The 14893-nt window shown below is 42.8% G+C and overlaps 1 protein-coding gene across 5 annotated transcripts; it reads left to right on the top strand.

Annotated features, from left to right (window-relative positions):
• Positions 1 to 16: 16 nt before the first annotated feature.
• Positions 17 to 12790, top strand: LOC147347558 (histone H2A type 1-C). 5 transcript variants are annotated; one of them, XM_086369899.1, is made up of 3 exons: positions 17 to 580; positions 6598 to 6670; positions 10236 to 10398. In XM_086369899.1, the coding sequence occupies exon 1, from the start codon at positions 73 to 75 to the stop codon at positions 463 to 465; it is 393 nt and encodes a 130-aa protein (XP_086226025.1). In that variant the 5' UTR covers positions 17 to 72; the 3' UTR covers positions 466 to 580; positions 6598 to 6670; positions 10236 to 10398. The 5 variants fall into 5 exon arrangements, with proteins under 5 accessions (XP_086226025.1, XP_086226024.1, XP_086226023.1 ...); XM_086369898.1 differs by lacking the exons at positions 6598 to 6670; positions 10236 to 10398 and adding exons at positions 5533 to 5609; positions 5696 to 5904; XM_086369897.1 differs by lacking the exons at positions 6598 to 6670; positions 10236 to 10398 and adding an exon at positions 12298 to 12790.
• The last annotated feature ends 2103 nt before the right edge of the window (positions 12791 to 14893 follow it).

The following is a 14893-nucleotide window of genomic DNA, read 5'->3' as shown; positions in this document are numbered from 1 at the left end:
TGTTCTACCTACTTCTAGACTTGGTGTACTTTGAGAGACTGTGTTGTTTTTTGCCCTTTTTTTATACTTGCTATGTCTGGACGTGGCAAACAAGGAGGTAAGGCGCGAGCAAAGGCCAAGTCTCGTTCTTCGCGGGCGGGGCTCCAGTTCCCGGTGGGGAGAGTCCATCGTCTACTACGTAAGGGCAATTACGCCGAGCGTGTAGGCGCTGGGGCCCCGGTGTATCTGGCGGCGGTGTTGGAGTACCTGACGGCCGAGATCTTGGAGCTGGCGGGCAACGCGGCGCGCGACAACAAGAAGACCCGTATCATCCCGCGCCATTTACAGCTGGCCATCCGCAACGACGAGGAGCTCAACAAGCTGCTGGGTCGTGTGACCATCGCTCAGGGTGGTGTGCTGCCTAACATCCAGGCGGTGCTGCTGCCAAAGAAAACCGAGAGTCACCATAAGGCCAAGGGCAAGTAATTGGACTGAGACCTGAGTTTCCGGAAGTGCTTTCAAACCCAAAGGCTCTTTTCAGAGCCCCCACTATTTCAAAAGAAGAGCTGGTATCACTGTATTTGTAAAAAAAGCAAAAAAGGTAAGTAAAATTTTTACGAAAGCTAAAGCATTACAAGAAAATTACCTTTTATTTTTACAAAAGGTTCAAAGTATAAAGTAAGTTGATTAAGGCCTGATTCACAAAGTAGTTACGCATTTCTGATAGTGAGGTGATATATGGCTTTGGAAGGTAAGGCCTAAAGGTTTAATTGGTCTCGGTAAACTTGTTTTGACATTACTTGGATGATGAGAGCAAATGTGCCGAGCAAGATGGCCAGAGCTTCTCAGACGCCTCGCTCTGCAATGAACCCTTCATGTCCTTACGTAAGGAAATCAGGGTCTCCGCTTAACTTTCAAACTACCGTTTGAAACAAAAGCACGTGTTTAGAAAGGGGCTTCTGAAAAGCTGCCTGGAGTTAACATGTGGTAGCTTAGAACAGACAATCTAGACTTGAATTGTGTCTTCCCCATTTACAAATTGATATTTGGGGCTAATTTCTAACCTAGTAGTTTTGTATGTAAGGTGGATTGTGTGCTATTCTTAAGTCGTGTCTGACTCTTGCGACCCCATGGCCTGCAGCGTGCCAGGCACCTCTGTCCAAGGAATTCTCCAGGCAAGAATGCTAGAGTGGGTTGCCATTGCCTTCTCCAGGAACCCTAGATTAGTGCCTGAATCAGAAGGTTCAAGTTTCTAGGTTCCCAACGCAGCCCTTAAAGGGTTAGAGCAGGACTGTAGTCTTCCCCAAAATAGTTGACTACTGTTGCTGCTGCTGCTGCTGCTGATGATGATGATGAGTCGCTTCAGTCGTGTCCGACTCTGTGCGACCCCATAGACGGCAGCCCACCAGGCTCCCCAGTCCCTGGGATTCTCCAGGCAAGAACACTGGAGTGGGTTGCCATTTCCTTCTCCAATGCATGAAAGTGAAAAGTGAAAGTGAAGTCGCTCAGTCGTGTCCGACTCTTTGCGACCCCATGGACAGTAACCTGCACCAGGCTTCTCCGTCCATAGGATTTTCTAGGGAAGAGTACTGGAGTGGGTTGCCATTTCCTTCTCCAAGAAATCTTACCGACCCAGGAATCGAACCCAGGTCTCCCACATTGATAGACGCTTTACCGTCTGAGCTACCAGGGGACCTAGCACTGTACAAAAATCCCTAGGATCCTCTTTTCCAGGATTGAGTCTCATAAAGTATTTTGGATGACTCAATTTGTACTTAAAGGAGTAGACAAGGAGGCTGAGTACGCCAAAATGTGGGACCTAGGCAGCCTAGGGAGACGCACCCACACTCAAACACTCCTGAGGCTTCACTGAAGCGTTTTGCATGGAAATCAGTTGGTTTGGAGCATTCAAATCCAGATGTGTGGGGACAGATCATCTAAACAGTAGCTGGTTCCCCTGGACACACCTTCCTCTTAACTTTGACACAGACATCCTGCAGTCTTGGAGCTTCCATCCCGCTCTTCCCCTCCTCCTGAGCTACCCACCCCACCCCCACCCCCCAGCCCCACCCCCAGCCTGGCCTTGAAACCACTAACCAAAGACCTGGCTAGTGTATGGGTGTTTGGTGAAGGCAAAGTGGCAGAAAAAGAAATGAGCATCTTGATGACCACGCATTAAAACCTCCCAGGTTTTTAATGATAGCCAGACTGAAAATCCGTTTGGGGAAAGTCCAACCTCAGGTAGGGGTACCCTAAGAGGACTGTGTTCTTTCTGCCCAACAATACCTTTATGTTGGAGAACTTGGATTCTTAGGTTGGAATTGCTTTATATAAACTTTGGGATACTTTTCGTTAACTTGCCAGCTTGCCAGCTCCAACACTTAACTAGGTGTGTGACCTCAACTTCCTGCGTCCATTTTTTCCTGTATGCCTTTTCTTGTGATGAAAAGATGGGCTCAGCAGTATGAGTTCTGACATTAGAATGCAGGGGGCTCAAGAGTAATAACCAAAACTTACTAAGCACTTATGTGTATCACTGTTGGTCCAGCATATTAGTTTAACCCAACAATCCTAGAGATAAGTACTATTTATTCCTATCCCAATTTTAAAGAGAAAGGGAACGGAAGAGGACATAAACAACTTGTCTAAGCCCCAAAGTCAGGAAGCCAGTACTTCTAATCACTGGCTATTTTATAACCAATGGCTCTCTAGGAGATTATCAGAATTATGAAAAGAGTAAAACTCAATAATACATAAAGGATTTAACTTTGCCCACATACCAAGTGTTACTAATTTCATCCTAATTTCTTGAGAATTTTAAGACAAAGAGGAGAGGTGATCGTCCTGGAATATACATTCTGGAAGGGAGGTTAATCTTCAGAATGTGTGACCCACACTTGTTATTTTTCACACAGCACTTTTATTTTTTCCTACATTTTTTCAAATTTATTTTTAATTGGAGGATGATTGCTTTACAAAGCCACACATTTCTGTGTTATCCAATACACATTTAGTATGTGACAAGTGAAACAAGGGCACAAGTGGAAAGATGGTTTGGTAAAAAACCATAGGACTTGATAAGGTAATTTATTGTGGTAAATGAAGAAAGGAATTAGAGAAGACTTAAATTCTCCCCTCTGGATTCCAATAACAAAATTTTGTATTGGACTATTTAAGAGTGAATGATACAGTGTATTAATTTTCTGTATTTCATCAAAACCTCCTTTTGGTCAAGGATCCCATCTTGTTAAATTGTTGATAGCATAGACCCTGGCATACAATAAACACTTGATAATGACACTGAGAAAATGTTGAGCTGGGTCAGAGGCTGAGCCATTAGGAAGCACCTAATAAAGGGCTAGAATACTAGAGGGTCAGTTTATTACCAGAGGTGACATTAATTACACACAGACTAACAGGCTGGTAATAACATCTTCTCTTACCAGTAGAAAACTCATTCTGAAAAATTCAGTTTGCATTGGCCACTTATTTTGAGAGCTTCAAAGAAACAGAGAAGGTGTCATTTGACAAGCTGTTACCTAAGAGACACTGTTAAGAGGCCATTCCCCAACCAGAGAACATTCCTCACTGTTCAGGCCTAGCTTCTCCTCTCCAACATAGTTTTGTGCCTCCAACTTTGAAATGTCACTGTTTATATCCAAAAGCCCTAGTTACCACTTGGGGAAATTCTCTAGTGGGCAATAAACTCTCAGTAGCTTTCTTTGGTTTCCAGCCCTTGAGTAGGTTTCCATCTACCATGCCTCAAGGGTCCTGGAGAGGACCATTTAAATTGGGGCAAGTTGATGAGAATGGTAAACCTATGCCTTGCAATTACTGAAGACATCTAGGCACTAGGGACAAAAGTTTATCTCAGAGATTTATTGAGACGTGAGATTGAGACAGAATCATCATTCAGTTATATAGGATATTCTGAACTCTACAGATCAGTTTAATACAACACAATCAGTTACAAAATCTTGTTTAAAATTTCCAAATAATCTGTACAGCAATATCCTCCCATTACTCCATCTGTCAGCCATTCACTTTCTATTTTTTAAATGTATCATGTGAGCTCTTTTTTTACAAGTGTGGTACATCTTATAATCACTTGTAAAAAAATAATTGTATGTATTTTAAAATTAGAAGCAGGTTATCTTTTAAGGGTTTGTTATTTGTTGAACTCAATTATAAATATTCCTGTTAAGCATAATGCATGTGGGTTATTAGAAGACATTAGAAATTTAATTGAGGGTTTCCCATATATACTAAAATTAAGAATCAGGGGTCATATATGTAGCTCCAGAATTCTTCCCTCTCTTTCTTACTTCAGCACCTTGATCTTGTAGCAAACTAACATTAGCATCATCAGGAGATCTACCAAAAGGCAGATATAGTCTATATTTAAACCCAGAAAACTGTATCATTAATAAGTAGACGAATTTATGAAAAAACTTAATAAGCATTATCAGTATAGCACCAATAGAAATTGGTAAGTCACATTACCCATACCTTTAATACATATCTTAATTTATTCACCATACTCCTTTCCATGTCCTGAAGAGTCATCCATGACCACCTCTAGCCTCAGTCTACCTACCTGACTTCATTACATCTCTCTGTCCAGCTACACTGGTCTCTCTTCCACCTGCCAGGCTCCTTGGTACTTCAAGACACTTGTACTGTTGATCTCATTCTCTGCAATGCCCATCCTCTGATTTTTTTGGTGAGCTCGTTCTCTTCTCCAGACAGACCTATCTGAAATTGATCTAGCCAGATGGATTAATGATCTAATGTAAAATAGAAATGCTAAATGAAATTTTAGGGAAGATTTTTTATAACCTCAGTTTGTACATGTGTGTTTTGAGGGGGAGGTGTCATTATTAAGCCATCCAGGAAACACAAATGCCATATAGAAAGGTACACAGACAACATAAGATAAAAATAAAGATGCAATATACCATAAAGAGAGTACAAAACAAGCAGTACATCGAAATAAAGGATTTGCAAAACATCATACACAAAAGGTTAATGACTTTAATTTACAAGGAACAGCTGCAAACTGCTAAGAAAAGCGCAAACAATAATAGAAAAGAAATATTAAACAGGATATTGTATGCTGCTGCTGCTGCTAAGTCGCTTCACTCGTGTCCGACTCTTGTGCGACCCCATAGACGACAGCCCACCAGGCTTCCCCCTCCCTGGGATTCTCCAGGGAAGAACACTGGAGTGGGTTGCCATTTCCGTCTCCAATGCATGAAAGTGAAAAGTGAAAGTGAAGTCGCTCAGTTGTGTCCAACTCTAGCGACCTCATGGACAGCAGCCTACCAGGCTCCTCCGTCCATGGGATTTTCCAGGCAAAAGTACTGGAGTGGGGTGCCATTGCCTTCTCCGAGGATACTGTATACATTTTATCAAATTCAAATAGAGAATGCATATGAGAAAAAACAAACCAATATATATAGAAGTGTTCACTTTCCTAGAAGTTAGGTTATGCATATCACAGCAACAAAGGAATAGCATTTCTCACCTATGGATGTTGTTGTCATTCTTTAGTAGTTAAGCTGTGTCCGACTCTTTGTGACTCCGTGGACTATACCCTGCCAAGCTCCTCGGTCCATGGGATTTCCCAGGCAAGAATACTGGAGTGGGTTGCTATTTCCTTCCCCAGAGGATCTTTTTGACTCAGGGATTGAACATGGGTCTCCTACATTTGCAGGTGGATTCTTCACTGCTGAACCATGAGGGAAGCCCTTCACCTATGGATAGACAAGCCCGAAAACTAGTAAGACTTAGGATGATAAGGGTGAGAAAGGATTGCCACAGTTGTATAATCTCTTGAGAAAATTTCCTGGCAATATATTAAAATTTATTAAGATACACTCAACCCTTCGCAAAGCAAAGCAGTATTAGATAGATAAGTAAATATCTGCTGAACCATGAGGGAAGCCCTTCACCTATGGATAGACAAGCCCGAAAACTAGTAAGACTTAGGATGATAAGGGTGAGAAAGGATTGCCACAGTTGTATAATCTCTTGAGAAAATTTCCTGGCAATATATTAAAATTTATTAAGATACACTCAACCCTTCGCAAAGCAAAGCAGTATTAGATAGATAAGTAAATATCTGCTGAACCATGAGGGAAGCCCTTCACCTATGGATAGACAAGCCCGAAAACTAGTAAGACTTAGGATGATAAGGGTGAGAAAGGATTGCCACAGTTGTATAATCTCTTGAGAAAAATTCCTGGCAATATATTAAAATTTATTAAGATACACTCAACCCTTCGCAAAGCAAAGCAGTATTAGATAGATAAGTAAATAAATAAGAAAAAAAAAAAAGAAACTAGAGAAGAGAGGGTGTCTCCCATCTAGAAATAAAAGCCCCATTATGTGAGGTTATATAAGGAGAGATCATTACCTTCTGTAAACATCTGTGTGTCAAGTGTTAAAAGAAGCATGTGTAGAGTAACCTCAAATATAAAAAGTAAAATAAACAAAGTAACCTCTGTTTATTTCTCACTCCAAGTTACTTTCTTTGAATCATCCTGTTGAGAGCCTTTAAAATACAGTCTAAGATTGTCTTTATAAGATCCCATGTTGTTTGCCTTTCCCCATTAGACTGTTCCATGAAGGGGAGCATGGCATGTAGACATCCCAACTTCTCAGAGAGGGCCTGGGACTCAACTCTCTGGTGAGTGAACCAGGGAATGGATGCTGCACCCCAGAAAGCACACTCAGAGCCCAGAAAGGACATGGTTATTTCTGTTTCTATATAAAAATATCTGCCCAGTAACCATTGTTACGTAAGGGCGACACCACCCTTATGGCAGAAAGTGAAGATAAACTAAAGAGCCTCTTGATGAAAGTAAGAGTGAAAAAGTTGGCTTAAAACATTCATAAAACTAAGATCACGGCATCTGGTCCCATCACTTCATGGCAAGTAGATGAGGAAACAATGGAAAGAGTGACAGACTTTATTTTTCAGGAGCTCCAAAATCACTGCAGATAGTGACTGCAGCCATGAAATTAAAAGACACTTGCTCCTTGGAAGAAAAGTTATGACCAACCTAGACAGCATATTAAAAAGCAGAGACATTACTTTTCCAAAAGAGGTCCGTCTAGTCAAACATAAGGTTTTTCCAGTAGTCATATATGGATGTCAGAGTTGGAGTATAAAGACAGCTGTGAAGAAGAGAAGTCGCTCAGCCATGTCCGATTCTTTGCAACCCCATGGACTGTAGCCCACCAGGCTCCTCCGTCCATGGGATTTTCCAGGCATGAATACTGGAGTGAGTTGCCATTTCCTTCTCCAGGGGATCTTCCTGACCCAGGGATCGAACCCGGGTCTCCCGCATTGTAGGCACACGCTTTACCGTCCAAGCTTCCAGGGAAGCCAGCTGAGGGCCCAAGAATTGATGCTTTTGAACTGTGGTGTTGGAGAAGACTCTTGAGAGTCCCTTGGACTGCAATAAGATCCAACCAGTCCACCCTAAAGGAAATTAGTCCTGAATATTCATTGGAAGGACTGATGCAGAAGCTGAAACTCCAATACTTTGGCCACCTGATGCATAGAACTGACTCATTTGAAAAGACCCTGATGCTGGGAAAGATTGAAGGTGGGATAAGAAGGGGACAACAGAGGATGAGATTGTTGGGTGGCATCACTGACTCAATGGACGAGAGTTTGAGTAAACTCCGGGAGTTGGTGATAGAAAGGGAGGCCTGGTGTGCTGCAGTCCATGAGGTCGCAGACATGACTGAGTCAGACATGACTGAGCAACTGAACTGAAATGAACCATTGTTAATACGTTTCCCACTGCCCTACACAGCTACTAGGGCTGCAGTGAAACTTGGAAACACCGTATGCTGCATTTGTTTTCCATACTCTACCTTCTTCCAGAGGTTTCTGCACTAACCTCATCAGACAATGTCTTCTGATAACTCTTAGTGGCCCTGTGCTTAGTTGCTCCGTTGTGTCCGACTCTTTGTGACACCATGGACTGTAGCCTGCCAGGCTTCCCTGTCCATGTGGATTCTCCAGGCAAGAACACTGGAGTGGGTTGCCATGCCCTCTTCCAGGGGATCTTCCCAACCCAGGGATCCAACCCAAGTCTCCCCCATTGCAGTCAGATGCTTTATGGTCTGAGCCATTGGTTTGTTTTCTCTGCTGGCCAATATGATTTATAAAAGAATCTTCTTTAATGCCCTATTGGGTCTATGGTTACTAAATGTTTGTTTAGAATAATGGAAAGAAAAGGAGCACTCAGCTGGCGTATGTGACCAAGTCAATGCTGTTTCATTCCTTACAATGCCTGCTCAGCACATAGGGGCACCTCAGAGCCTTTTACATTCTAATACTGGGATTATCCAGTTAACACGATTTTCTATGGAGAGAGTTTGTTGAAAAATTCTATCATACATCTCCATATCCTAGCCCATCATCCCAAATAATAGATACTCAGGAAATACTCTGAGTGAATACTCCGGATTAATGTGTTGGCAACAGAACTTCTATCTGCACAGAAACAGATCATTAATATGCAAGGATTTGTGAGTTTATTCCTAGGTGATGAAACTTTTTAACCACCAACGGTTTTAAATTCCATTTGCTACATTTGGAGGGAGATACATGACTGATTCTTGAGCTACTCTGTCCAATATAGGCCACAGGCCACATGTGACATTTTAAATTTAAATAAAATGAAATTTTAAAAAAATTCAGGTCCTCAATTGCACTAAGCATATTTCAAGTTGCTGGTGGTTTCTGCTTTGAACAGCAAAGATATAGAACATGTCTGTCAGTGCAGAAAGTTCTGTTTGTAACACCAGGCTAGGGACTTCTTGTCCCTCTGGGCTGATATGCTCAAGTGCACTTAACCAGTTTCCTCCTAGTAGCATCTAGGGATATGGTTGCCAGATAAAATATAGGATGCTCAGTTAAATTTGAATATCAGTTAATTAACAAATAATTGTTTTACTATAAGTATGCCCCCAAATATTGTATGGGACACGCTATGCTGGATTCCCTGGTGGCTCAGTGGTAAAGAATCCACTTGCCAATGCAGGAGGTGCGGGTTCGATCCCTGGATCAGGAATATCTCCTGGAGAAGGAAATGGCAACCCACTGAAGTAGTCTTGCTTGGAAAATCCCATGGACAGAATCATCTAGGGGCTTATAGTTCTTGGGGTCACAAAGAGTTAGACACCACTTACAGACTAAACAACAACAACCACACATATTATAGTACAACAAAAATTGTTGTTTATCTTCAATTCAGATTTAACTGGGCATATTGTATTTTTATTAGCCAATCTAGACAGCATATTAAAAAGCAGAGACATCACTTTGCTAACAAAGGTCCCTCTAGTCAAAGCTGTGGTTTTTCCAGTAGTCATGTATGGATGTGAGAGTTGGACTATAAAGAAAGCTGAGCACCAAACAACTGATGCTTTTGAACTGTGGTGTTGGAGAAGACTCTTGAGAGTTCCCTGGACTGCAAGGAGATCCAACCAGTCCATCCTAAAGGAGATCAACCCTGGGAGGAAGGACTGATGTTAAAGCTGAAACTCCAATACTTTGGCCATATGATGTGAAGAGCTGACTCATTTGAAAAGACCGTGATGCTGGGAAAGATTGAGGGCAGGAGGAAAAGGGGAAGACAGAGGACGAGATGGTTGGATGGCATCACCAACTCAATGGACATGAGTTTGGGTAGATTCCTGGATTTGGTGATAGACAAGGAGGCCTGGCGCACTGCTGCAGCTCATGCGGCTGCAGAGTCGGACACGACTGAGTGACTGAACTGAACTCAACTGAACTGATTAGCCAAATCTGACAACTCTATCTGAAGAGCAAAATTAGAGCATCTTCCCAGGGATGCTGTGTCCTCTTACCACAGGGAGTGTGTATGTAAGGAAATGAGGTGGCGCTAGTTGTAAAGAACCCGCCTGCCAATGCATGAGACATAAGAGACGTGGGTTTGATCCCTGGTTTCAGAAGATCCCCTGGTGGAAGGCTTGACGACCAACTCCAGTATTCTTTCCTGGAGAATCCCATGGACAGAGGAGACTGGGGGGCTACAGTCCATAGGGTCACAAAAAGTCGGATAAGACAGAAGTGACTTAGCATGCACAATACTCAGAAAGAATAGAACCAGTTATGAGGAAACAGGTTGGTACCTTTTTCTGCATATGTTGAGGAAGGTTAAGAAAGAAGTTCCCAAATACATTTACTTTGGTTTCTTCTCTTCCCTTAGGTTTCAAAAGCTTCTTGTTACAAAGAGATGCCTCGATCCAGAGTGTCTGTCAAACTCATCAATGCTCAGAAATAAATGGATTGGTGTCAGTGTTCTGATATCACTGATTGATCCTGCACGTGCAAAATTTTTTCTATTAAAAACTTACTCTGGGTTTCTTTCATTGTGTGTACTGTGTGTCTTGGGGATAAGGAGAGTGAAAGGGGAGGGATGGGAACTATTATTGTGGAGAAGCTATCTTTGGTACAAAATGTATCTAATTTCTTGAATAAGTAATACATTTTAAAAATTATCTATTTATTTGGCTTTGCCAGCTTTTAGTTGCAGAACACAGGTTTAGTTGCAGCATGTGGGATCTGGGCTCTTTAAAGTGGCTCAGATGATAAAGAATCTGTCTGCAATGCAGGAGACTAGGGTTTGATCCCTGGGTCAGGAAGATGCTCTGGAGAAAGAAATGGTAACGCACTCTAGTATTCTTGCCTGGAACATCCCATGGATGGAGGAACCTGACAGGCTACAGTCTGTGGGGTAGCAAAGAATGGAACACAACTTAGTGACTTCACTTTCTTTCTTTCATGTGGGATCTTGTTCCCTGACCAGGGATTAAACCCAGGGCCCCTGCAATGTGAGCCCACAGTCTTAGCCAATGGATCACCAGGATACATTGAGAGGGTCCAAAGGAATTGAAATAACCAGGCATATGTTGAGAATCCACTCCTTTACTGGATTGCCCCACTGCCCCCTAAGTAACGTTATTCTCCTTATATATTTGCCTGTTGTTAATTCATGCCGATATGAGTCAAGCGTGAATGTATTTTTTCTTTCCCCTTATCTCCAACTTTCGTTCTTAAAACATAGCTGACTGATACAGTTGCTCTTTTCTCTAACAGTATATCTTGGAAAACTTTCCAAATGTGAACACAGAGGGTACTGTGCATTGTCTAATGTTTTTGTACTTTGGGGATGCCTCACCGTTTATGTAACCTGTCCTCTGTTGGTAGGCACACAAAACAATACTGAAATAACAAACCCTGCTTTCCAGCAAAATGGAAATTGTTCTAATATTCTGCTGGGATGGTGGAAAACGATCAGAAATTCAAGGACTTAAGGTTCTTATCTTTAAAAACTGTGGCCTTAGTCAAGTTCATTTTGAACCCCAGCTTCTTCATCTGTAAAATGGAGGTAATATGTACCTTAAGTAACTATGAGAATGAAAAAATTGTTTGGAACTCTAAAGAACAGCACAAATAACATTATTTAATTTTTCAACACCACTTATTTTGTGAGAGCTGTATATAAAATATTGGAATAGGAACAGGCTCCCCAAATTCCAGCCTGGCATGAAGAAATGAAATATGATACCAAGAGGGAAGAAGAGTTTCATTAACTACCTGGTTCAATGGCCATTTCCTTACACAGGAGTTAGAAGGCACATCTTCTCAATCTGCCTTCTCCTTTGCCCCTTCTGCTCTTTCCTCTGCAGTCAAGGTCTGGTTTTAACCATATCTCTGCTACTCTAAAGTCTGCATTTGGGGCTGGAGGCTTGGATGGTCCATGCTGTATTGCTAGCTGTAGTCTGACATTGCCTAGCATATTCTAGTCACTCAAGAAATAGCTGATGAATTCATAAGGCTGGATTAATAGAAGGCCACACCCAGCTTCATCTTTTAAAAATCCCTATACAATAAGCCTGTACAAAGTGGTATGTCTGTGCATACATATATAACCACATGTATGTACACATAACACAGACCTGCAGTGAGATATTCTGAAAAGAAATGGGAGTTTGGAAGAAAAAATATCTTGGTCTGTATTCCAGCTCCGTCGTTTCTCAAGTTTCTGACTGGGGGTGTGTCATCTGCCATCCCTGAAAAATCAGGCTTTTCATCTGTACAATGGGATAATAGCACCTCCCAGGGTTTTGAAAAGCCAATCAAACGGAGAGCACATGAGAAATCACTTTGTTCCTTGTAAAACCTCATATAAACATGTGAAAACTTATGTAAAGATAGAAGTACGTATAGAAATAATCTACCACCTTCACCTGTTGATCTATTCACAGGGTGGGAAGTCAGAGAGGATGTCAGGATTTCCAAGTCTGCATATGCTGGCTTCCACCTGCAGAGATTAAAGTGACTGCGGTTGTGATAAACAGAGTGCTACTTGCTTCTGGCAGCCACTACCCCATGGTCCCATGGTCGGAGGAAGCTTCCAGAGGAGTGGACCTGGCAGACATGGTTTCGAAATGGTAATACATGCACCTTCTCACCTCCCACCAGGTCTATTTCAGATACAGAAGCAGCCCCAGTGGATTGGGTGGGCATTTCAAACTCAGCTGAGCCACCTTTGCAAGAGTAGAGACTCCTAAAACAGGGATGCTTCAAACTGCCTGCTCCATTTTTTGGCTCAATTTAACTCCCTGGATATGGAGAATCACATCTTATGGGTACCTAAGCAACTTTGGCAGAGAAAAGAACATGTGGAAATCCATTAAGGAAAAGGGGCCCTAGACACACTGCCTCTGTGAAAGGAAAAAATAAATGAAGTTCAGTTCAGTTGCTCAGTCGTGTCCAACTCTTTGTGACCCCATGAACCACAGCACACCAGGCCTCCCTGTCCATCACCAACTCCTGCAGTCCACCCAAACCCATGTCCATTGAGTCGGTGAAGCCATCCAACCATCTCATCCTCTGTGGTCCCCTTTTCCACCTGCCCTCAATCTTTCCCAGCATCAGGGTCTTTTCAAATGAGTCAGCTCTTCGCATCAGGTGGCCAAAATACTGGAGTTTCAGCTTCAACATCAGTCCTACCAATGAACACCCAGGAGTGATCTCCTTTAGGATGGACTGGTTGGATCTCCTTGCAGTCCAAGGGACTCTCAAGAGTCTTCTCCAACAGCACAGTTCAAAAACATCAGTGCTTCAACACTCAGCTTTCTTTATGGTCCAACTCTCACATCCATACATGACCACTGGAAAAACCATAGCCTTGACTACATGGACCTTTGTTGACAAAGTAATGTCTCTGCTTTTGAATATGCTGTCTAGGTTGGTCATAACTTTCCTTCCAAGGAGTAAGTGTCTTTTAATTTCATGGCTGCAATCACCATCTGCAGTGATTTTGGAGCCCAGAAAAATAAAGTCAGCCACTGTTTGCACTGTTTCCGCATCTATTTGCCATGAAGTGATGGGACCAGATGCCATGATCTTAGTTTTCTGAATGTTGAACTTTAAGCCAACTTTTTCACTCTCCTCTTTCACCTTCATCAAGAGGCTCTTTAGTTCTTCTTCACTTTCTGCCATAAGGGTGGTGTCATCTGCATATCTGAGGTTGGGAAGAGCACAAAAGGAAACTTCAAGTTTCCCTTAATTCAGTCCTTCAGGCTGTGAATTTAGAGATTGGGGCCCTTGGTCTCTGTGCAGCCACAAAACATATCAGTGGTTTGTAGACATCCACTCACTGCCCTCAACATCTTCAACTCTCAGGCTTCCAGTGGAAAATCTACATATCATTTTGAACTTTCCTTGCTTTCTATTCTGTGTTCAGTGTAACCTCAGTAACCTGGAATTGGCCATAGTTGGAGTATTTATATGCCAATAATTAGCAAATACTACAAATAAATATTTAAGGAGTTTTCCTGGAGCACCAGTTGTTAAACATTTACCAGCACGTCACTGCCTTAAACATCCTTCATTTCTACCCCGTAAATGTACTTTCATACTTCTCATCCCTCTCTTTGTCTATGTCTCTGTCTCATCCACACACATTGGCTCACACTGTTGTTCTGTTTTCCTACCTAAAAGGGTTCTGTTTGTTGTTGTTGTTGTTCAGTCATTAGGTCATGTCCAATCTGCCAGACTCCTCTGTCCATGGAGTTTTCCAGGCAAGAACACTGGAGTGGGTTGCCATTTCCTTCTCCAGGTGATCTTCCCAACCCTGGGATCGAACCCACATCTCCTGCATTGGCAGGTGAATTCTTTACCACTGAGCCACCTGGGAAGCCCCCAGAGTTCTGTGTCACCTCCCAAATGAGCCCCATGTCCCCAGGCTGATTTAATTCCCGCAGTCATATGATCCACAGCTACCATGGATATTCCTGCATTGCTTCCCATCTGTTGACTTCGTATATCGACTTTCCAAGTTTTATGAGAAAGCCTCGAAAACTTTTTGCCCCTAGCCTAACTCACCTCACCCCTCACTTCCTTCAGGCTTTTGCTCAAATGTCACCTTCTCAGTGGGACCCTCCTTAAATTTCCTCCTACTCCCAGACCGGAGAGATGCCTGCTGGGAGGGCAACCATCTTCTGGCAGATGGTGATGCTGGGAGGGTGGACTGTCAGTACAGCCTGGCTAGGAATACCATGAGCTAAGGCAGGGCTGTTTAACCAGTGACCCCAGGGGCTGCCTCTGGTTGCTTGGCAATGAATTGGGAACAATGGTTGCTTCTCTCCCCGTGGGAGAATCAGCCAATATTCCCAGGTGCTAGGAGGCTGGCGTTCCCAGCTGACACCCACACAGAAAATGTTTCTTCTCCTCATGCAAGTCTGTTCTCACGCTCCCTCTATGAACAGGAACAGCACAGACACTGGGGCCCCTTCTGGAGCACAGCCGCTCTGTGCATCAGGCTGTTCCCTTCCCTGACACGTGACTCAGAGCTGC

This window comes from Bos grunniens, chromosome 23, assembly GCF_055505025.1.
Source record: "Bos grunniens cultivar Pamir isolate PY7600 chromosome 23, Bosgru_T2T1.0, whole genome shotgun sequence".
Classification (NCBI taxonomy): Eukaryota; Metazoa; Chordata; class Mammalia; order Artiodactyla; family Bovidae; genus Bos; species Bos grunniens.
Note: the sequence above shows the minus strand (reverse complement) of the source record. Positions and strands in the feature narration are given on the sequence as shown.

Coding starts and splice junctions, on each gene's coding strand:
- LOC147347558 (XM_086369897.1), top strand. CDS start 73: ATGTCTGGACGTGGCAAACAAGGAGGTAAGGCGCGAGCAAAGGCCAAG.